This window comes from Alosa sapidissima, chromosome 24 (genome assembly GCF_018492685.1).
Source record: "Alosa sapidissima isolate fAloSap1 chromosome 24, fAloSap1.pri, whole genome shotgun sequence".
In the NCBI taxonomy this organism is placed as follows: domain Eukaryota; kingdom Metazoa; phylum Chordata; class Actinopteri; order Clupeiformes; family Clupeidae; genus Alosa; species Alosa sapidissima.
The window spans coordinates 14,466,444-14,486,780 of record NC_055980.1 but is presented as its reverse complement, the minus strand read 5'-3'; the positions used below and the strand labels follow the sequence as shown (position 1 = coordinate 14,486,780).

Genomic DNA, 20,337 nt, shown 5'->3' with positions numbered 1-20,337 from the left:
GGTTTGTGGCCAAAATCTCATGTTGTAGGCTGAGTACAGGAACATCTGCTCTGATACAGGTAACATGGAAGCTACAATCATTATTTCTCAGAGATTGTGTCACACTTGTTTGTTACATGTAGGCTAAAATAGATTGTTTTCAGAGGTAAACGAATTACACAGTTTATGAGCAACTTTAATTTGGTAAAATGTATGTTATAAAGCTGGAGAATTCTTACATTTGCAGCCTATGAACAATGGGAAGTCAATCTGTTGAGAGACGCGCATGCGTATTAATTCATAATGGCGAGCCACATAACCGCATGGAAACAAACTTTCTGTAGTCTATGTTCTCAGAGCTTGGTAGATTGGGACACTTTGGGTTTAGAAGCCATTGATGTCGATTTCTAGTAGTTTCTCAGATATGTTCAGAGCCGTTTGTCGATAGACAAATAGATTGTGGGTGACTTGCGCATTTGTCCGTGGGGTGCTAAAAATATAATCACAAATCGCCAAATTTGTCGATGCCGCACTGTAGTGTCAGTGTGATTGGCTGAAAGCGGCATAGTCGCCAGCTTTGTTTATATGCACGCCTGAGGTCGGGAGTTCTAAAAGTCAGTCGTCGCTACAAAGTCATCAGGTAAGAGCCAGAAAACGAAACAGTTTAGTCACAGCTAGCTGTTACAATGTTAGCATACCGAGCACCAGGATTTTCTCAACCCCTTTAGTTAACTTCCGCCTCAGCAATGAATGAATGAGTGACGCCAACTACGTTAGGGGCGAGGAGGCTGTTCAGTAAAATCAGTTAAATGTAGGTTATTGTTTTTTTTCCGGAAAGAAGTTATTGCAATCACCATAGTGGAAAAAGAGTCTGAGGCAGAGATTCGTTTGCTGTTACAATGTCCATACTGAATTAACTTTAGAGCTATTTTTACTGAGGAATTCTGGTTTGTTAATGAAATTATCATCTAGGCCTACCTAACAACTTATGTAGCCTATTTCAAATTAAATATTTCTTAGATTGTTCAAACACCTTTCAAGATGGCCCAGGATGTTGCCAATGTTGCCAGAAGAGTCAATGAAGCAGTTGAAGAAGGAAATAATCATTTAGGTAAGTGTAATGGTGCCTGAATTGAGCTGTCCATTTGCAGGGTCTTAAAGTATTAGAAAGGTTGAGTGTTAGCAGTCATATGAAGAATCACTTAATAGGCTATAATTGCTTTTATCCAGACACAGTAGCAGGTCCAGTTTTAATCATGTCCACCATCCTCTTATTAAAACATTATTATTAGGCCTATTGATTAATTGATTTCAGTGGCAAAGTATAAAGCTATAACATTATTATGACTTCACGACTAGGTTGGTAGGCCTAACATCAATGCCTCAACAGCTTCAAGACACCTCAGGGTACACCTCAGGGATGACTGACTGCAACACATGGGAGTTCAGTCTCAAAATATGGTGATTTTGATGGACAACAGGTGGCAGTGTTGCTCTAGATCAGAAAGATGCCCATCAGGATTGTGTTTGTTTTGTGTGTGTGTGTGTGTGTGGGTGGGTAACATTATGGCACATTCCCTGTTGCCATACCTGACTCATTAGGTAGACTGAGGAACAATCAATAAATCACTAGTGTTCAATCATCTAGTATCATCAATGTGGGATGGTGAAGGAGGCCTATGTTTAAGACTGGTCACAGACAAGGGAATTTTGATTAAGGTTGCAGTTTAGTAATCAAGCCTTTGAAAGCAAATGAGTTGAGTGTAAATGAGTGTAATCAAGGAAAAGGTTTGCAGCTTTGTGGTTTTGGTATAGCCTAAATGTAGCCTACTACTGTGGCACTATGGCTGTGTCCAAAACAGAAACTGTTCCTTCCTTCTAAGATATCATTCGGCGGCAGCAAGGGATTGAGGCATGTCCGAATCAAATACTTGTATGAAATTCTAACTCTAAGATACCTTTGTTTTGCTGAATTTTGAAGGCCGTGTACAACATGTATCCTTCATGCTGCTCAACCATTTATTTAGAACCTCTCTGCCTCAACTCCCACTGATTAAGACAGCTGTCAGTATCCTGGCAGCGGCGTTCTGTGCAGCGCCATAGAAAGAGAGAGTTGCGACAGTCCGCCACAAGATCAAAAGTTCCAAAAGTTCTGTGCTAAATTGCTGTATCGCAGGAGGGTGGGATGTATTTCTGGATGTTGGAGGGCATAATCTAGTAACTCATTGACTACTGACCAAGTGATTGGTCGTTTTCAGTTTCAAAACTCCCATAATCCGGAAACTGGCATGGAAAAGCGCTGCCATCTTTTTACTGGGTCTCTAATGGGAGTGTCGCCACTCTGTTTTCTCTACCGCTCTGGGGTGCGTTTCCCAAAACCATAGTTGCTAACCTGTTAGGTTACTTAGTTAGCAAACTTAGTTAGCAACTATGGTCTTGGGAAATGCGCCACAGGTTCTGTGTTGCCATCTTACAGTCAGGGTTGGGTAGTAATGGATTACGTAATCAGATTACAAAAATCAAGTAACTATAATCAGCCCAGATTACAATTAAAAAAATGTGTAATCAGATTATGGTTACATTGTTGAGGATTACTTGATTACATTTTATCATGCAGACAATGAAAAATGCGTTCAGTACTTGGGAATATTGCCACAACTTTGAATTAAAGACAGTTGAAAAAAAGAATGTGTATGTCTTGTGCAAGTTGTGTAAAAAGTAATCCTAAAGTAATCAGATTACGTTACATGTTTTGGGTAATCCTATTGATTATGTTACTGATTAGAAAAAATGGTCAGTAATGGATTATATTTCAAAGTAATCTGACTCAACCCTGCTTACCGTCCAAAACAAAATTCCTAGCTGGTACCTTGATGCCTACTAAGGCAAGTGACTTGTTGAATGCAACGAGGCAGCAGGCAGCTGCCTTCTGTTTCGGACAGCCCCTGTGATTGTACTTGTCCCCCCAGTCAACAGTCCTGTTTGTTTTTTACAGACTTGTCCAACTGCAAGTTGATCAGTTTCCCTGATGGAGTCTTCAAGGTGTTGAGGACCGTCACTGAGAATATACAGAGTATAACATTGGCCAACAATGAACTAAAAGCATTGACCAATAAATTTTTCGCCACATTTGTTCAATTAAGAGGTATGTACCTGATTCTGTAATAATAACTTAAACATTTATGAGTTTGTAAAGCTCGTCATTCCTTAGGTATTTTGTGCACTGCACAAATGCACTATTAATTGCAGTTTAATTTCCATGTATTAAGCTTGTTCATTTTTCTTTTTTATCAGGAGCTTTCACACAATATTGACAGTTTTACTGACTTGAAGGGAAAAAATCTATTTAAATCTATAAAATTATTATATATCTATCTATAAAATTTATCTCATGCTCATATGTCGTATAACTTCCGAACAGAATTGGACCTGCAAGGCAACGTGCTCACCAAATTACCAGATGCTGTAGGTGAGATGGAACATTTGACCAGCATCAACTTGTCCCAAAACAAGCTCACAAGTTTTCCAGATAGGCTGACAGACATCCGTACACTTGAAAACATAAATCTGGAAAACAATCAGATATCCGGTAGGTACATTCCTCAAGAGAGGAAATACAGTTGAACAATTGCTAGTGCTTATTGACAAACAGTTGAGTTTGAACCCAATTGCAGAATTTGAAGTTTCAGGTAGAAAAACACTTTCATATCTCTAAATTTCTCTTCTTTATATCTATTTTACACACAGTGTTACATTTGCTTGCCTCTTGAAGCATCTTTAAATGGTGTGCATGCAGTTACAGAATATGACATTATGGTTGTATACAAGTTATTTTTTATACGGCCGTATGAAAATTTATCTCTGGGCCAAAACGAAAGGCTAATCATTCATTCTCATTTGTGGTGGTAGCATAGTGGTTAAGGAGCTGGGCTAGCATGTAGTATCCTGAAAAGTTGTGGGTTCAATTCCCAGCTTCCAACGTTGTGCCTTTGAGCAAGGCAGGCACTTAACCCCAAGTTGCTCCGGGGACCATGCAATGATGCCCTTGTAATATAATTGACATAGGTAAGTCGCTTTGGGAAAAAGTGTCTGCTAAATCGAGAGAGAAAAAAAAACATTTGTAATTCTAGATACGGTTTGCTGTGACAACGTATAACGCAATCAAGGGACCAAATTGTGATTAGTTCCTTTGTCTTCACACTAGATGACAATTAGATGAGAACTAATTACAGTGCTATTGGACTTAGAGGCACACAACACAGTTCTCCTGTGGACCAAAGAGATTATTAAACTGGGTGGCAGGATATAAATTAAAATGAATAATAGGGTGTAATCAAACCCCAGTTATGTTCCTGGAAGTGGGGAACACAAATTAAATCTAGATTAGTTACATTGTCCCAGTGGCAAGTGTCTTGATGCAACAAGTTCGGCAGACCTAATCAAACCTTCCCCATGTTCTGTTGCTCTCTCTGTCACTGACTTAAGGCTTTTCATTAAATATGTAAAAGATCACAGACAATCTGCAGCTGATTGATAATGATGTGAAATGCCAAGGAATTGGAAATACCATAAGGCAAGCGTCATGACATTTCTCATGGAATATTTTCATTTTCAAAAGGCCATTTGCAGAAGCTCTTATAATGTTTTGTAATTACAGGTACTTTCATGTCATAAAGTGTCTGAATGGTAGAAAACTATATTTTGGAAGTCAAGAAAGTGAGCATCAGCTTGCATGCTAATTCCTTCCCCTCTGTCTAAATGCCTGCATGCTTGACAGGCACACAGAAGATGCTGGTTTCTGATTATAGCTTGTCATCATTTACATTTATTCAGTTAGCAGACGCTTTTTTTCCCAAAGTGACTTACACATGTCAATTATGCTCAAGGGCACAACGGTGGAAGCCGGGTATTGACATTACTTTCCAACCTTTTCTACATTTGGTACAGTTGTGGCTGAATTTGTTTCTTCCTTAAAAGTGATGAAATTCAAAGCAGTTTGCTGTTCGTGGCTGGATACCTTTGGTATGTAATAGAGTAAAGCAAAGAAAGTTTGAAAAGAGACCATTTATTGTGTATTATGAGCGCCGCGAGCATAGCTAGAAAATGTAGGTGTCCGAACACCATACCATGGAGGTTTGGTCATGTTTTGGTGCAGCTATCGTGCACCTAACCAAGGGTGCCTTGAATCTGTGAAGGGCACAGTGACATCTCAAGACTAGAAGGCATCCTGGAGTGAAACCTACATCCCAGAGTCATTGGGATGGTTATATGATTTTTTCTGGGTTGAATGGTGGCAGTCTCCCTTCCCCCTAGTGTCTGTGAGCGGGAAAAACAGCCTTACAACATTAGTCCCGCAAGCCGCCGGCCTCAGTCAGAAAGTCTTGCGGTCTCACAATGTAACAAATTGCTTTACGGCAGTGTTTCTCAAACTTTTTCAGATGAAGGACCACTTAACCAATAAAAAAGAAACGCACGGACCACCTAGCTAAAAAAAAAAAAAAAAGATTAGACCTACTTCAACAGTATATTAGCCTACACAAGGCCTACTCACTGAACCACCTTGCTTTTTGTCTTTGCACTTTGGTTATTGTGTCAGAGGATTCATATGATTTAAACTGGCATAGCTTACATAGACAGTGTTCCAGAACTGTTTTGATTTACATACAAGTTGGTTCAATATTGCAAACAACTCATCTATATTATATTTTACCACGTCTGCCAACACTGCTTTACGGCACTACACACATACATGCCAAGCACTGACTAGAACAAGGTACCGATGGAGTTTCTCATACATTCGTCAGGGCAGAGCCGGCAAAAAAAGTAAGCGAGTAAGACTGTATGGCGCAGCTGCTGTACCTTTGCAGGCAGTCAGTTGGAGTCCATCTATTTACATGTTTTTATGCAGAGACAAAAAGTGAAAAATGCATCACATTTGTTGAATGAAACAACGTGATGAAATTCTGTGTACTGTACATCCATGTCCAAATCTGACCACTTATAATTAGTTCTAATGTTACAGTGAATATCATGCACATGTCAACAGGATTCCAAATTGCAGTGCCATTTCATTGTGACCTGATCACCAAAAGACTCTTTTTAGCTGAGCATGCAATGGAATTCGGGGTGCAACTCCTATTGGTGTATGAGAAGTTAAGGATTTAGAAAATGTAAAGGATGACACAAATAGCTCAATACATTGTAAACGGTAAACCCCTAAACAATAAATAGTAAAAACCTAGATTGTATTGTATTATTGCTGAAGTATAATGTTTCTAGGTGCTTACTAGAGTTCAGAGCTGATGGTCTTGAAAAATAGATTGTCTCTGAATCTGAATCCATGTCTGTAGCACCTCTCAGAGGAACAGATGATGCCCGGGATGTGAGGAGTCCATAATGATAGTTGTGCTAATGAAGTGGGACGTGGCAATATCTTGTTTGATGGTTTTTTGGGCCCCCACCATCGATTTCAAGGCAGTGTTGTCACCGGCGACTTCAAGGCAGCACTGCCTTGTCTAACCCTGACCCTAACCCTTTTTAGGCAATACTGCCTTGAAGTAGATGGCGGAGACTCAAAAGACCATATATCCGATAGCTTCCTGGGAGGGCGGTGAGCAAGGATTTTCTGGGCCATTTTCACTACCTCCTAGAGAGCTTATTCGTCCGCAACTGAGCAGCCAGCTGAGAGATTATTTTTAGAACACCATGCAGTCAGTTCTTGATTCTCGTCTCTGTAGGCAGACTCATCTCCCCCATGAGATGAATTCAGTGAATGTCGTGTCGTCTGCTAATGTAATGATGGTGTCGGTGGAGTGGGCCGGTCTGCAGTCACACGAGTGCAGGCAATATAGTAATGGACTCAGTATGCCGCCTTGTGCTGCGCAAGCGCTGACAGTACAGTGGAGGAGATGCAGAGGCCAAGTTTAACAGTCTGTGGTCGGTTAGTGAGAAGTCTCTTATCCAAGTGCGATGGAGGTGCAGAGCCTGAAGACCAGCAGTTTGCTGATTAATATGTCTGGGATGATTGTCGACTGTAGCTCTGTGTTTAACAAAGAGCATCCTCACTTTCCATTCCATTGTGCTCCAGTGCAAGGCAAGGCATAAAAATGGCCTCTCCAACATCTTACATGTTTTATACAAAATTATTTGATGAAATTCTGTGCACGACCATGTCCAAATCTGGCCACTTATGATTAGTTCTAATCAATGTTATAATGAATATTCTGCACATGTGAACAGGACCCCAAATTCCCCAAAGTGTCATTTCATTGTGATCAGACCACCAAAAACTCTTAAAAATGTATAAGTGGACTTCTGAAGCAATTAGAGTAATTGGCTTCTCCGGATACAGTATTAGAAAAAAGCTCCATCAATTTTTCACTGTTTGCAGGAAAAAAGAGACATACTGTAAGCAGCATCCAACACATCTCACATGTGTTTACAGAGGGGACAAATAATATATGCACCATGAGCAAAATTACCCTTTAATCTGGTCAATCAAAGTCACCTCGGGCTGCATCCAACATTTTAGCAAAACATCTCTTAATTATAAAGAACATTGAACAGAGTTTGAATCGGCTTTACATCTAGGGCATCAAGGATCCACAGAAGTAATTGATACAAAATGTAGACACCACATTATTAGACACCAAAACATGGAATTCAGCAGATTTGCAATAAAAGGGTTAGAAATCGCATGCTACCACAATCCTATGTACACAGTGTTTGCTTCCCCCATGGTATTAGACCAGACTAGCTCAGCTGGAGCGTCGCAGCACTCTGTGTGCATCCACCTGCTTATGCCTGCCTTGGCATTCAGAAATAGGCTCCTCCTTTGCCAGGGGCAAAAGCAAATGCACAAATTCGGGTACACAGAAGCTTGAGTATCAAGAGATTTGTTTTCATGGTTTACCTGTAGCCTTCTGCACAGGAAATATGGAACAGGCTTCCTCATCTCCCGTGTGCACCCCCACCCCCCAAGGGCATCCATCACTGGATGCAATATCTGACATTTGATTAAAAGGTCTGGCTAGGCGAAACTGGCCAATTAAAGTATAATTGACCTCAGGCCTCAGTTTTTATGGTGCACAAACATGTTGTGTATGTTTTAATAAAAATGCCTAAATGCTACATTAACCTATCACCATTGGCTACAAGCAAGGCACCTACATGTGCACCTTACCTTTGGTCATGTTGGCTTTCTTCTTAGTTTTCTTTTTTATAGTGCTGCTCAGATATTTCTTTTTCACCTCTCTGTTTAGCACCTTGCAATGTCTACCCACACACATTTTATTTTGTTTACCAGAGAGACTTTTATCAACTACATTTTTAAACAGCACCAGACTATGCAGGAAGGATGTTTATTTAAATAAATAATTGATCATGTCTGTTTAAATATTTTTAAATAAGAAAGAAAATTTCACACAAACCTACAGTATGTTCTCCATCATATGTTCTCCTTTTGGTGGTGTTGAATGAAGCTATCCAAATAATTCCTAAAGTTCAGCTCCTTGGGGATACCATTCGCTGGAGATGGGGGGGGGGATATTGCCCATAAGGCACTCCATTTTACTCCACAGCTTGCACTAATTATGGCTGTCGTGCTGCGGAAACCACACAGTGCAAGCAGGTGATGATATCACTTTTGGCTATTTTATTGTCACATCTTGCAGCGAAATATGTTTATTTCTGGGGGCATGTAGGCTACATGGGGACTCACGGGGGGCATGTAGGCTACATGGGGACATGCCCCAGAGTGTAGCTGTAGCTACGTGGTTGCATTAGCTGCAGGCTGTAGCAACTCGAGTTAGGTAAAACTGACTGTTTTTGGGGTTTTTCATACCGACAATACTTTGTGACCTCGAGAAACTGAGATCTATGTGAAAACTCGCAGAATTTCTCCTTTAATCAGCTGAGTAGCGTTGTATAGTTTTATTTGATATCTAGAGAAACATTACGGAGGTTGACTTGAGTCAATGAGTTTGTCTTCTATGATTTTTAGAAGTATCGTGTACGTGGTGTGACTTCACCATGTCCATGATTCATGTGCTGAGTGCGCTGACCCACCGGTGCTCCCATTTAGCGTGGTGTTGCATGGTGTTATTTTGGTAGAAATGTTTTGTGTGGTAGAAATGTAAAATTTGTGACTACAGAGTTGTGTTTGGAAAATAGGCTCCCGCTGGATTTCATGTGAAAATTGATTTTTTTTGTGTGCATATTTTGTTAGTATAGAGTCTAAGGAACAAGATTTTTTTGTCTTCAGATTTTCACGATCCATCTTTTAGTGTTTTTATCTGCATGTTTTAAAATAAGCGAATTATATCTAGTCCGAAAAGTTTTTACAATTAATTCCACTTTTTGCACACAAAACCCCGAGTTAATGTAGAAAGGTTGTTGGTTCTAAAACAATCCATAGTTTTCAAACTTTGAGTGTCTGAAAAGTGTAAAAACACCTCCTCCCTAGTGGCCTATCTCCTAAAACGATTTCTTAGTCTTTGCTTTTTTTGATGTTTTCCTTGATGCTTGGGGCCAGCTCTGGTCACCTTATGGTTTTTCCTACATACAAAAGCGCTCCCCTTTGAGAGTAAGGGGTAATGTATTGCTCCCCATTCATTATAGCAAAATAAGTCCTTACAGGGCCAACAGGACCCTGTCACAAAGCTGTGTGAATAAGGTCAATAATACTGAATTATCAGACCTCCGAATGTTGTTGTTTATGGAACTTTCTGCAGCATCCCTAAGAGCAGTATGAGTAAACATACAGTATATCTCTGATTATTTGATCCTAGGTGTTCATCACGCTCTTCTCTTTTCCTCACACAGAAGTGCCTGTGCAGAAGCTGTCCAGCATGCCTGCCTTGAAAACGGTCAATATGAGATCTAATCCACTCGATGGACAACCGCCCAGCATCTCGTCTCTCAGTTTTGAATTGGTCATTGATCAGTGATTTTTCTGGTGTGTGTAGATGAAATTGAGTTTGATCATGAGAAGCAGTTTTGTTGCGGTTGTTGTTTTTAACAATTTACACTTGCCTTTTTTAACACTAAAGTAATAACAATATTTATTAAATACAAACAGAAGAAAGGCCCAGGAAGCAATCTCTTTATATAAATGCACACTGTATATAGGCCTACACCAAGATGTGATTCCTTTTGACGTAGTAGAAATTAAAGTGAACTTAACATGACGATAATTGGCGATAATTCCATGCATTAGCAGTGTTTCCCATACATTGACTAATCTGTGGCGGGGCGCCACGAAATAAAAATCGGCCGCCACAGATTAATATTATATGTTTAATTTAAATTAAATTAAATATAAGGTCAAATCCTTGCATTGCCATTGAGCTGCGCTTTTTACGCACGCAGCCTTTCCTTGCCCTGCCCCGCTCTCTCTCGTAGCCGGCTGCCCCTCCTCTGCATGTGCATTTAACAAAATATTCACGATTGTTGAAGGATTGATGTTGCCACATAGAACCATTGCATAGAAGATGATGGGCTAAATTGCTATTAAATCCGCTTAGCATCGTGACCATGCTGCGCAAATTTGTTCAAAACTGCTGCATTGAAGTGAACTCTGCTAAGGTCTTATCACAACATAGTAGGCTACATTGAAGAGACTAAACTAAGTTAAGTTATGAAATCAAGCAGTATCTCAAAGCTAACATTAGAATACTGTTTGGATGTCGAATTTAGCATGTTTAGCCTACTTACAGCTGCTTGTCAATTTTGTTGAAGGGCTCATTTTATTGACTCTGACACTGTTTTCCAAAATTCAAAAGTGCTTGTCCCAAGGAGAAGTACGAACCTTTATTTTAACTATGTAGAAAACGTTATGAATTGCATCCACACATCAGCAGCCTTTCAACTGTGTTACAATTGCAAGGGTTCCCTCAAACGTCTTAAAGTGACAGGCACTCAATTAGACCTATACACTACCAAGACGATCTTAATACACCCCCCACCCCCTGTTGTCCAAGTCCGCTACCGCCACAAATTGAATCCAATTCTGTGGGAAACACTGCATTAGTGTTTCAGGTGTTATTAACTGAGGCCTGAACATTGCCTTGTAAAAATTAGAATAAATACTGGATTGAATAATTATTTGAATCAAGGTTGTCAGGTAAAATTATACTTTGCACACAGACTGAGAGCTTTGAAGGCTGCTACTACTGTCATTGAAGTACAAAATGGAATTGTTCTGTGCCTGTAATAAAAAGAAGAACCGCGACAGAAAGCGCTACTGCCAATGGATGTACACTTGAATGAGTGTGCCAGGTTTATTGGTTCTCATTACAAGAGGAGACAGACATTTTCAATTTGATTACCTCTCGCCGTACAATTTTTCCACATTGTTGGATGCCTCCCATTGCCCCTTTCCCTCCAGCTCTTCCTTTTTGTCTCCCTTGGAATATAAAATGATTTTATACTTCTAAACTTTAAGTTTTACAACAAAACTGTAATGCCTGCCAAGCTCTGTTTGATCCAATGCATCAGTAGCCGCATTTACGTGGACGTTTTGTTTTTTTTTTTCAACAAAAATTTATCTGATTAAAGATTTCAACTGAACTGGTTACATGAACGCTAAATAAACCGATTGGCGTTTAATATGCACTTACATGGAACAAGCATTTAATCATTTAGAAGCTTCTAGTTGTATTGCTGCCATGGAAACTTATTTCATTATTAACACATAGGGAACACCTGCGCAGAAAGAAGAAATGTACTAAAAATCGGAGTAGGCTACATGTTTACATGGGTAGATTTTTCCAATGGAATCGGATTATCAGAACGCAGTACACCACCTCTCAATCTGATTAGAACAGATGTTTGCGTGAGGCATTTGTATTCTGATTGAGCCATTACTCCATTTGTAATCAGATTAAAAGTATCCATGTAAACATAGTGTTGTGTTCTAAGCAATTGAATAAACTCTCGCTATCAAATGGATAGACAAAATAAGTCTCTCAGTCAGGCAAAATGTGTTGTGTTTGTCCTCCTTGTAATTAGGTTTGTCTTCCATGTTAAACAAAACAAAACAAAACAATCACATTCATTGTCCAGAAATCAAACAGACCAGGGTTAACAGGTGTAGGAACTGTATTAAAAGATTTTGTGTCCTTTGCTTGTCATCTTCTTTCAACATTTTTGGCTCTTGAGGACTCAAAATGCAATATGGGAAGTTTCATTAAACAGAAGGACATTAAGTTTTTATTGCTACCAATGAAGAAGATCCTTAGCCTAGAAATCTAGACGCACCCTAGCGGCAGCAAATTAATTTGCTCAGCCTGTACGTCTAGTATCAAACCATAGGGATTTCTATTGGCTGACGCCGTGGACTTCATCCAATCACAGTGCTCTATTTTGTTAGAGAGTCTTAAGGCGAGCTTAACAGGATAACGACAGTCCTGCGATGGTGAACAACAATGAAGGTGGCTATGGCGAACGAAGAGCGGTTGTTTGAATCGGCGTTGGCGTCAACTTTGGAGGAGTTGGACTTGTGCTTTTCTTTGAAAGTTGAGCAACACAATGCACTTAAGTCATTCCTTTCGAAGAAGGATGTATTTGCCGTTTTGCCGACCGGATACGGATATGGTCGTAGCGCTGGCCTATTGCATGCCTAGGCAGTTTGAAAGACAATTCTCTGCCCGTCCCTTGGATTAAGCGAGGTGAATGGTTTGATTCCAGACTATACATTTCAATGATATAGGATGGCCCGCCAGGCTAGAAGATTCTCTGATGACCAGACAAATTGGAGTCTGTCTGCACGAAGCATGGTCTTTAGGGACTGGGGCAGATAAAGCCCAAACTCACTGTTAAAACAACACATACCTACCGTATAATAAGCCACACTTGCACAGAAAAGGTTAGGGCAGTTTGCTACATGAAGCAGTTGCCCATGAATTTCAGTTGCAACTTATGTAGCACAATTCATTGGCTAAATTAATTGAGGTGTTCTTGTAGACTAATTGAGACATTCCATGTCAAGTGGTGCCATGTCTGGTACACTCAGATCTTCAGTAAAGGCCTATTTCAATAACTGCATGCAGAGGTTTGAAGACAAAACCATGAAATGAATGTGTCTACACTTGTCTAGAGAATAATTGAGGTCACTGTCTGTATGTTTGGGCTTAGGATCTTTCTTCTGCATCAGTTACAAACATGCCCTCCAGGACCCCTCACTACCAACCCTCCAGGAGAGAAGAAACCAATTATGCAGAGACTTGCTAAGCTGCACAAAAGACATGCAACCTCCTTGAGCCCCCTTTCTGAAATTGCCCCCCCCCCCACCACACACAAACACACACACAGAGACACACGCCAGAGCTAAAACATCTGAGTGGTCCGTTAGCTAATGGGCATAATTGCTGACTCTCCAAGCCAGAGCAGAAAGATATAGAAAGTTTCCCATCCCATTCCTGACTAGACATTAAATGGAACATTAAAGTAATTATCCTAATAATCCTAAATTAATGTATGTATTTTAACTTGTTTAACCTATTTAACGTTTTAACTTGATTGCTCACACTGTATGCTCATGTATTTCAGTTTTCCTGGTAAAACTGCCATGTGAGTATAAAATAAAACTTGAACTTGATTAAATTTGCAAATAGATTTTGCATATTCATTATGCAAGTTTTAGTTACACTTTAGTTCCTGACAGTGCCTAGAACTGGGCTAAAACTCAGAGGAGAACAAGATTTTGCTGTTGCAGCTCCAAAACTGAATGCATTGCCACTCCACATCAGACAAGCCTCCTCTCTGTCTCATTTTAAATCTCTGCTTAAAACCCATCTTTTTTCTCTGGCTTTTATTAACACCAGGTAGAGTGATCAATGTGTTTTAAATGTGTTGTGTGGGCAGTGCAGTTATTTATTTATTTATTTATTTATTTATTTATGTATGTATGTATTTGATTTGATTTTACTTATCTAATTTTATTTTGTTTTATTTTATTTTACTTTTATCCTACTGTGTCTTTTTATTGTTGTGTGTACAGCACTTTGGAAACCTTGTGTTTGTTTAAATTGTGCTATATAAATAAAGTGGATTGGATTGGATTGGATTTAGACTTTTCACTTTGCCAAGCATCTTAATCGGGGTCCTTGGTATCACTTGACATTGAGTGTCTCAATTACTTTGAATTCCCAGCCTTTCCGTGTACAAAATAACTGATGTTGCTGTCTGTATGAGATTCACAGACACTTCATTCTGCAAAGCTTTTATGTTCTTTCCATGTTTACTATGCTGATCCATAAAAAACATTTACCAGACATGGGGCCCTAATTTGCATGCTTACTGTTATCTCTCTGGTGTTCGTCTGAGTCTGAGACCAATATCCCATTCTTTTCTTTTACACTTTGTTTCAGTCTATGCCTTTTTTTCTTCTTTTTTTAAACAAGCCTGCTGAGTATTCATTGAAATGCTGCATGATAGGCGGAAAATAATGAAAATAGGAATTTCTTTTCTAATTGGTTTTAAAGCTGTTTTTGATATCCATTTGTCATGTTCTTTTCCAGCTGGGGAAGAAAAGGTAGCCTGCTGTGTGAACAATGGCAACTCACACATGTTCTCAAAAGAATCTAATTGCTTACTCTTAATGTCTCTCTGAGAAAATCTCAGAGGTTTTTACTGTGCTTTGTCCACTACAGAGTGCACTCACCGAAGCATTGGGTCTTTTGTTGTTATAAGCTGCACAAAAGACATCTATTTTTCATAGTTGATGGTGTAAACTAAAGCAACGGTCTTTTGAAGGACACAGTGACAAATAGTTGGTATGGCATTAGTTGCCCGACAACAAAGATCTTAATAAGTACAGAGCCAGGTAGCTTTAAGTCGCGACAACGAGAATGTCAATGAGTGGTGAGCGTTCCAGTCCAAACAAACATTTAGAGATTTAGAGAAAATGGAATCCCCTAATGGTCTCCAATCAACCTGTTAGTTTGACAGAATCCACAGAGATGAATTAATGGCAATAAGATTCCAAAAACCAAGTGTGCAAAGTATGTGTCAACATTTCTAATGCTGTTATCATTTGAAAATATGCTATAGCCTACAGTCTATCTGAATTTATTTATTTTCCACCATGTAATGTCATATATAATGTCTGAGACCTAATCTTTAACATTTACATGAAATCACACAGTGCCCTGGTTCAAATGTTTATGTGGCACACAGGGTATGCCCTCTTCTTTTTCCTTAGGCACGGCTAGGAAGAGAAACTGTGGTTGTGAGCACCAACACAGACTAAGATGTTCTAGAGGCCAATTGTATGTCTGTATTGTATTGTAATTGTATTGTATGTTGTATGTAATTGAATGTCTTCTGGCCTGAGGACATGTTCAACAGGCATTCAAAGATTGCTTACAAAAGATGAAAGATTAAAGATGATTGCAAACAAAACAGTACAATGCAGTACAATAACATTTTGCAGTAAAGTGCAGTAGGTCAAATGTGTAGTGCAATGCCTTTTTTCATACCCAAAACATTGCCTTTACTACACGTGAGCCACCAAAATGTTATACTTGAAGTAGCCTAATGCAGTTATTTTTTGTAAGAGCTACCCCACCATTATTCAATGTCTCCCATTATTTGCAAAAAGCAAAGCAAATGAGCCTTGGCCATCACTGCAGTTTTTGTTTTCTGGTCGCTGTTATGGGTTTGTATCTAGCCTACCTGCTGCGAAGGCTATTAGTACAGTATTCTGCTCTGCTCTCTAGCCTACAGCACTTCAGTCATTGAAAGTTGTGCTTAAATATGATTTAAAAATACAACCCCAAATCAGAAAATGTTGGGATGTTGTGTAAAATGCAAATAAAAACAGAATGTGATAATATACAAGTCTCTTAAACCCATATTTACAGTGCGGAAAGTATTCACAGCGCTTCACTTTTTCCATATTTTGTTATGTTACAGCCTTATTCCAAAATGGTTATAATAATTTGGAAAGGCACACACCTGTCTATATAAGGTCCCACAGTTAACAGTGCATGTCAGATTACAAAACAAGCATGAAGTTGAAGGAATTGCCTGTAGACCTCTAAGACAGGATTGTCTCGAGGCACAGATCTGGGGAAGGGTACAGAAAAAATGTTGCTGCTTTAAAGGTCCCAATGAGCACAGTGGCCTCCATTATCAGTAAATGGAAGTTTGAAACCACCAAGACTCTTCCTAGAGCTGGCCGTCGCGAGTGATCGGGGGAGAAGGGCTTTAGTTAAAGAGGTGACCAATGATGGTGTCTCTGACAGAGCTTCAGGGTTCCTCTGTGGAGAGAGGAGAACCTTCCAGAAGGACGACCATCACAGCAGCACTTCACCAATCAGGCCTGTATGGTAGAGTGGCCAGACAGAAGCCACTCCTTAGTAAAAGGCAAATGGCAGCCTGTCTGTAGTTTGCCAAAAGGCACCTGAAGCTCTCAGACTGTGAGAAACAAAATTATCTGGTCTGATGAGACAAAGATCGAACTCTTTGTCGTGAATGCCATGCTTTATGTTTGGAGGGCACCAGGCACCTCATCACCTGGCCAATACCATCCCTACAGTGAAGCATGGTGGTGGCAGCATCATACTGTATGTGGGGATGTTTTTCAGCGGCAGGAACTGGCAGGCCCGTCGCTAGAAGGCAAGCAAACCAAGCAATTGCTTGGGGCCCCAAGCTGGCCAGGGGCGCCAAGACAATGACTGGTTAAAAATAAAATGCAACGACAAACTGTGAGCGCCCCTTTGATAGTCAATGCATTGAAGTGCAACAACACTGTTACCGGCAATACCGGGATCCCCCTCAAGGGCAGCAGCCAGCCAGCCAGGTTTGTGGTCTCTGCTGCTGGCAGCTCGGCAGTCATAATGAAGCGGAGTTATGCGTCTGGAGGCCAGAAGAGAATGACAAGAAAAAACAAGATAGTGGTAAGGGATAAATTACACTGGATAAAATAGCTCTACTTGTCTTGTACAAATGGTGTAATGTCGCAGCAGGAAGGCTAGCCTAGCAAAAAAATTTTATGTTAACTACCTGCCTGACGGCCCATGCTGCTTGTAACAAACTAGCTGCTAGAACAGTTAGCGCAACTTTTTTTTCTCGAACGGACGGAATATGGTTACATACTGTAATATGTTTATTAACGGGATAAGGAAGACGCAGATCTGTTCCAGAATCACTGTTTATCATATTTAATGACATAACATTGCTATAGCTTTGTAATAAGTATAAGTATATACACGTTTTTGATCCCGTGAGGGAAATTTGGTCTCTGCATTTAACCCAATCGGTGAATTAGTGAAACACAAACAGCACACAGTGAACACACAGTGAGGTGAAGCACACACTAATCCCGGCGCAGTGAGCTGCCTGCTACAATGGCGGCGCTCGGGGAGCAGTGAGGGGTTAGGTGCCTTGCTCAAGGGCACTTCAGACGCGGCCTACTGGTCGGGGTTCGACTACAAGTCCAGAGTGCTAACCAGTGGGCCACGGCTACCCACAAATAGGTTTTGATGAAAGTGTCATAGCTTCTCTGCTATACTAACTATTCGACCGTGACAATCTATTTACCAAATGGGGGTTAGGAAAACCACACGATAAATTCTGTGCATCAAAGCAGACTGGAACATTCATGTCTAGTAGTATTCATGCACGCCAGCTGTTTACTGTCTTTAAAGCATCAGGTGCGTCTGTCCAATTCTCAAACAGCAGAATGCTTAAATGCTATGTTAAGCTACAAGTAGGCCTAGGTCAATGTATAACATTAGCTTGGGATGTTTTTACAGTAAGCATTGGTAGTTGTGAAAGCAGCTGCATCCCTTCTAAATATCAAAATATGGAAATGCTAACATATCTTTTCTTTCTCCCTCAAGGTGCTTTGCTTAAATTTCTCAGCCCTCAGGCTCTTCCTAAGGATACCTCCACTGATAAAGATGGCCTGAAAGGTTAATCTTATGTGTGTGTGTGTGTGTGTGTGTACTTGTATTTATGTTGGATTTTTAAATTGCCATACAACCTGCACTCTTTATAGTTTGAACAATGCATCCTTTTTCTGCATAAGATGGCAGTGTTTTATTTTCTCACTTTGGCAGAACTGAAAAATGTTAATGTGAGTGTGTGTGTGTGTGTGTTTAAGTATGTTGGATTTAGTTATTGTGCATTTTTTTATATTTATATTGGATTTTATGGTACGGCGGTGTTTTTGCAAATGTTCAAAACAATGCACAGTATATATATGCAACTGCAGTATTGCACTGTCAACATTTTGTATTTATATAAACTGTGGGTGAACTTAAACGTTATGGCTATGCGGTGGTTCCTGTAGGCTTTGCGTGCGGGGGGGGGGGGTGCTCCATGTCCATTTTGCTTGGGGCCCCCACATTCCTTGAAACGGCCCTGGGAACTGGGAGACTAGTCAGGATTGAGAGAAAGATGAATGCAGCAATGTACAGAGACATCCTGGAAGAAAACCTGCTCTAGTGCCCTCTTGACCTCAGACTGGGGTGACGGCCCCATGAGATCAACATACAAAAAAAAAAATGGTCGTTCTAAACCCTACGGTTCTCGAGATATTCCCAGAAAACTGTGTCTGCCCTACCCTCCTTTCGGGGGTCCAGTCCAGCGGGGGGACTACAGATCAACACGAAAAACGATGGTTCCATGAAGCTTCTATTTCTTGCAACTGTTAAAACACCCGCTAGATAGTTTAAATAGCCTATCCACCAACATTCGTTTTTGCAGTAGGCTACAGATTATTTCTGAAAGTTATTTGTCTACTAGGCCTAGCCTACTGGCTGATTTATCAAACGAGTGCTTTCTCGTTCATCCTCCGCAAACTACAGGTGTTTCGGTAGAGAGGCATTGAATAAGCGATGCCAAGCAATTTCTGTAACACTTTTTGTGACATTCAGCAAATATCTCCTCATTTAATGTAAGTTCCTTTGGACAATAGGCCTACGTTCTACTACTCTACGTAGAGTTGTCCTCCATCTCAGTTGCATCAGTTTTCTAATTTTGAAGGTTCTAAAATATGACGATATGCTTCACTGAATCCTTCTCGTTTTCTTTCATTTGTCCAGCTAACTTTACCATTGAAACTAGCCATTTATGATGGATTACACAGTCGACATTCTGAAATGTCCTGCACGATCAAGGCCAATTAAGTTATCACGCAGACACTGTGTCAGCAGCATGAGTGCTGACGGTGACAGTGCGTTTCTGATGTCAGATAACCTACTAGACTGTTCTCACATTGCAGCGCTTTACTTATATGAAGTAGCATTAATCAATATGAGGGGCAGAGGGGGATAAATGTTGCCCTGAGGAAACTGAGGAGACCAGTTACTACATAGAGTTTTGAGAATGGAATGTTGTCCCATTCCTGCCCGAAAGAAGATCTAGTGGGCGGGCCAGGCTAATATAGCCTATAAGACTCTGATTGCGATAATACAGTAGATAGATAGATAGATAGATAGATAGATACTTTATTGATCCTCAAGGGGAAATTCAAGGGTCTCAGTAGCATACAGACATAACACACAACATGCACTTACAACAGAAATGGTAAACATTAGTATAGTATAAACATATAACTAAACTCCACTGTACAATAAAGACAGTAGAAGATAAGATAAGAAACTAACAAAACGAAATACTAAATACACTATATAAGTTAAATTAAGAAAGTCCAATGTGCTTGAGGGTGATCAAGCATAAGACGCTTGTAGTGACAGGGCCAGGACTGGTGAGGTGCTAAAGGGAGTGAGTAGCTCCCCTTTGTGGAAAAACAAGCATATTGCAACGGTCATTTTTTTCCAGATGACTACTAGAAGAACTATGATGACATAGCCTACAATTGTTGTGAATATACCTGGAATAAAATATCAAGAGATCACAAACTGCTATTATCTCTGACAGCTTATACAAGTAGCCTACCTATAGCCTATCTGATGCAAGATTCACATTCCCTGACCCTCCCTCTCGCGGATGCTCCAGCTCCCCCCATACACGAGCAAAGGAATAGCATCGCTCAAACCATACTCTGACTGGACTGGAGAGGAGTGCTTGATAACGGATGAGCACGCAGTGTGATTCAGTCATCTCTACAATGAAGTAATTTTTACGACAGAGGGGCACTTTCCACGCTCGAGGTTTGATGATGGATTGCGGATATTCTTTTCTGTGCGACAAAGTGGTGCAACCCCTTAAAGTCTGAGAGGACTTTACCGCAGTCTGATTGTTTTTTCTCAATTTCCCCTCAGTTTTTCTTATCTCCCCACGGGATCGAGTACAACTGCAGTAGTCTGGGATCATGACATCCGACCCACACGATAATGGTAAAAAAGTTTATTTTTCTTTGATTGGCAGGTATTTCGTTGGACCAAG

General features: G+C 40.3%; 1 protein-coding gene across 3 annotated transcripts; it reads left to right on the top strand.

Moving 5' to 3' along the window:
* Positions 1-251: 251 nt before the first annotated feature.
* lrrc20 (leucine rich repeat containing 20) lies at positions 252-10,267 on the top strand. 3 transcript variants are annotated; one of them, XM_042083710.1, is made up of 5 exons: positions 252-619; positions 1,000-1,090; positions 2,975-3,124; positions 3,401-3,448; positions 9,802-10,267. In XM_042083710.1, exons 2-5 carry the CDS (start codon positions 1,021-1,023, stop codon positions 9,924-9,926), a joined length of 393 nt encoding a protein of 130 aa, XP_041939644.1. In that variant the 5' UTR covers positions 252-619; positions 1,000-1,020; the 3' UTR covers positions 9,927-10,267. The 3 variants fall into 3 exon arrangements, with proteins under 3 accessions (XP_041939644.1, XP_041939642.1, XP_041939643.1); XM_042083708.1 differs by having other exon boundaries at positions 261-619; positions 3,401-3,568; XM_042083709.1 differs by lacking the exon at positions 252-619 and adding an exon at positions 645-790 and having other exon boundaries at positions 3,401-3,568.
* Positions 10,268-20,337: the final 10,070 nt, after the last annotated feature.

Coding starts and splice junctions, on each gene's coding strand:
- lrrc20 (XM_042083708.1), top strand. CDS start 1,021: ATGGCCCAGGATGTTGCCAATGTTGCCAGAAGAGTCAATGAAGCAGTT. Junction 1,091..2,974: donor AGAAGGAAATAATCATTTAG/GTAAGTGTAATG, acceptor TGTTTTTTACAG/ACTTGTCCAACTGCAAGTTG. Junction 3,569..9,801: donor GGAAAACAATCAGATATCCG/GTAGGTACATTC, acceptor TTCCTCACACAG/AAGTGCCTGTGCAGAAGCTG.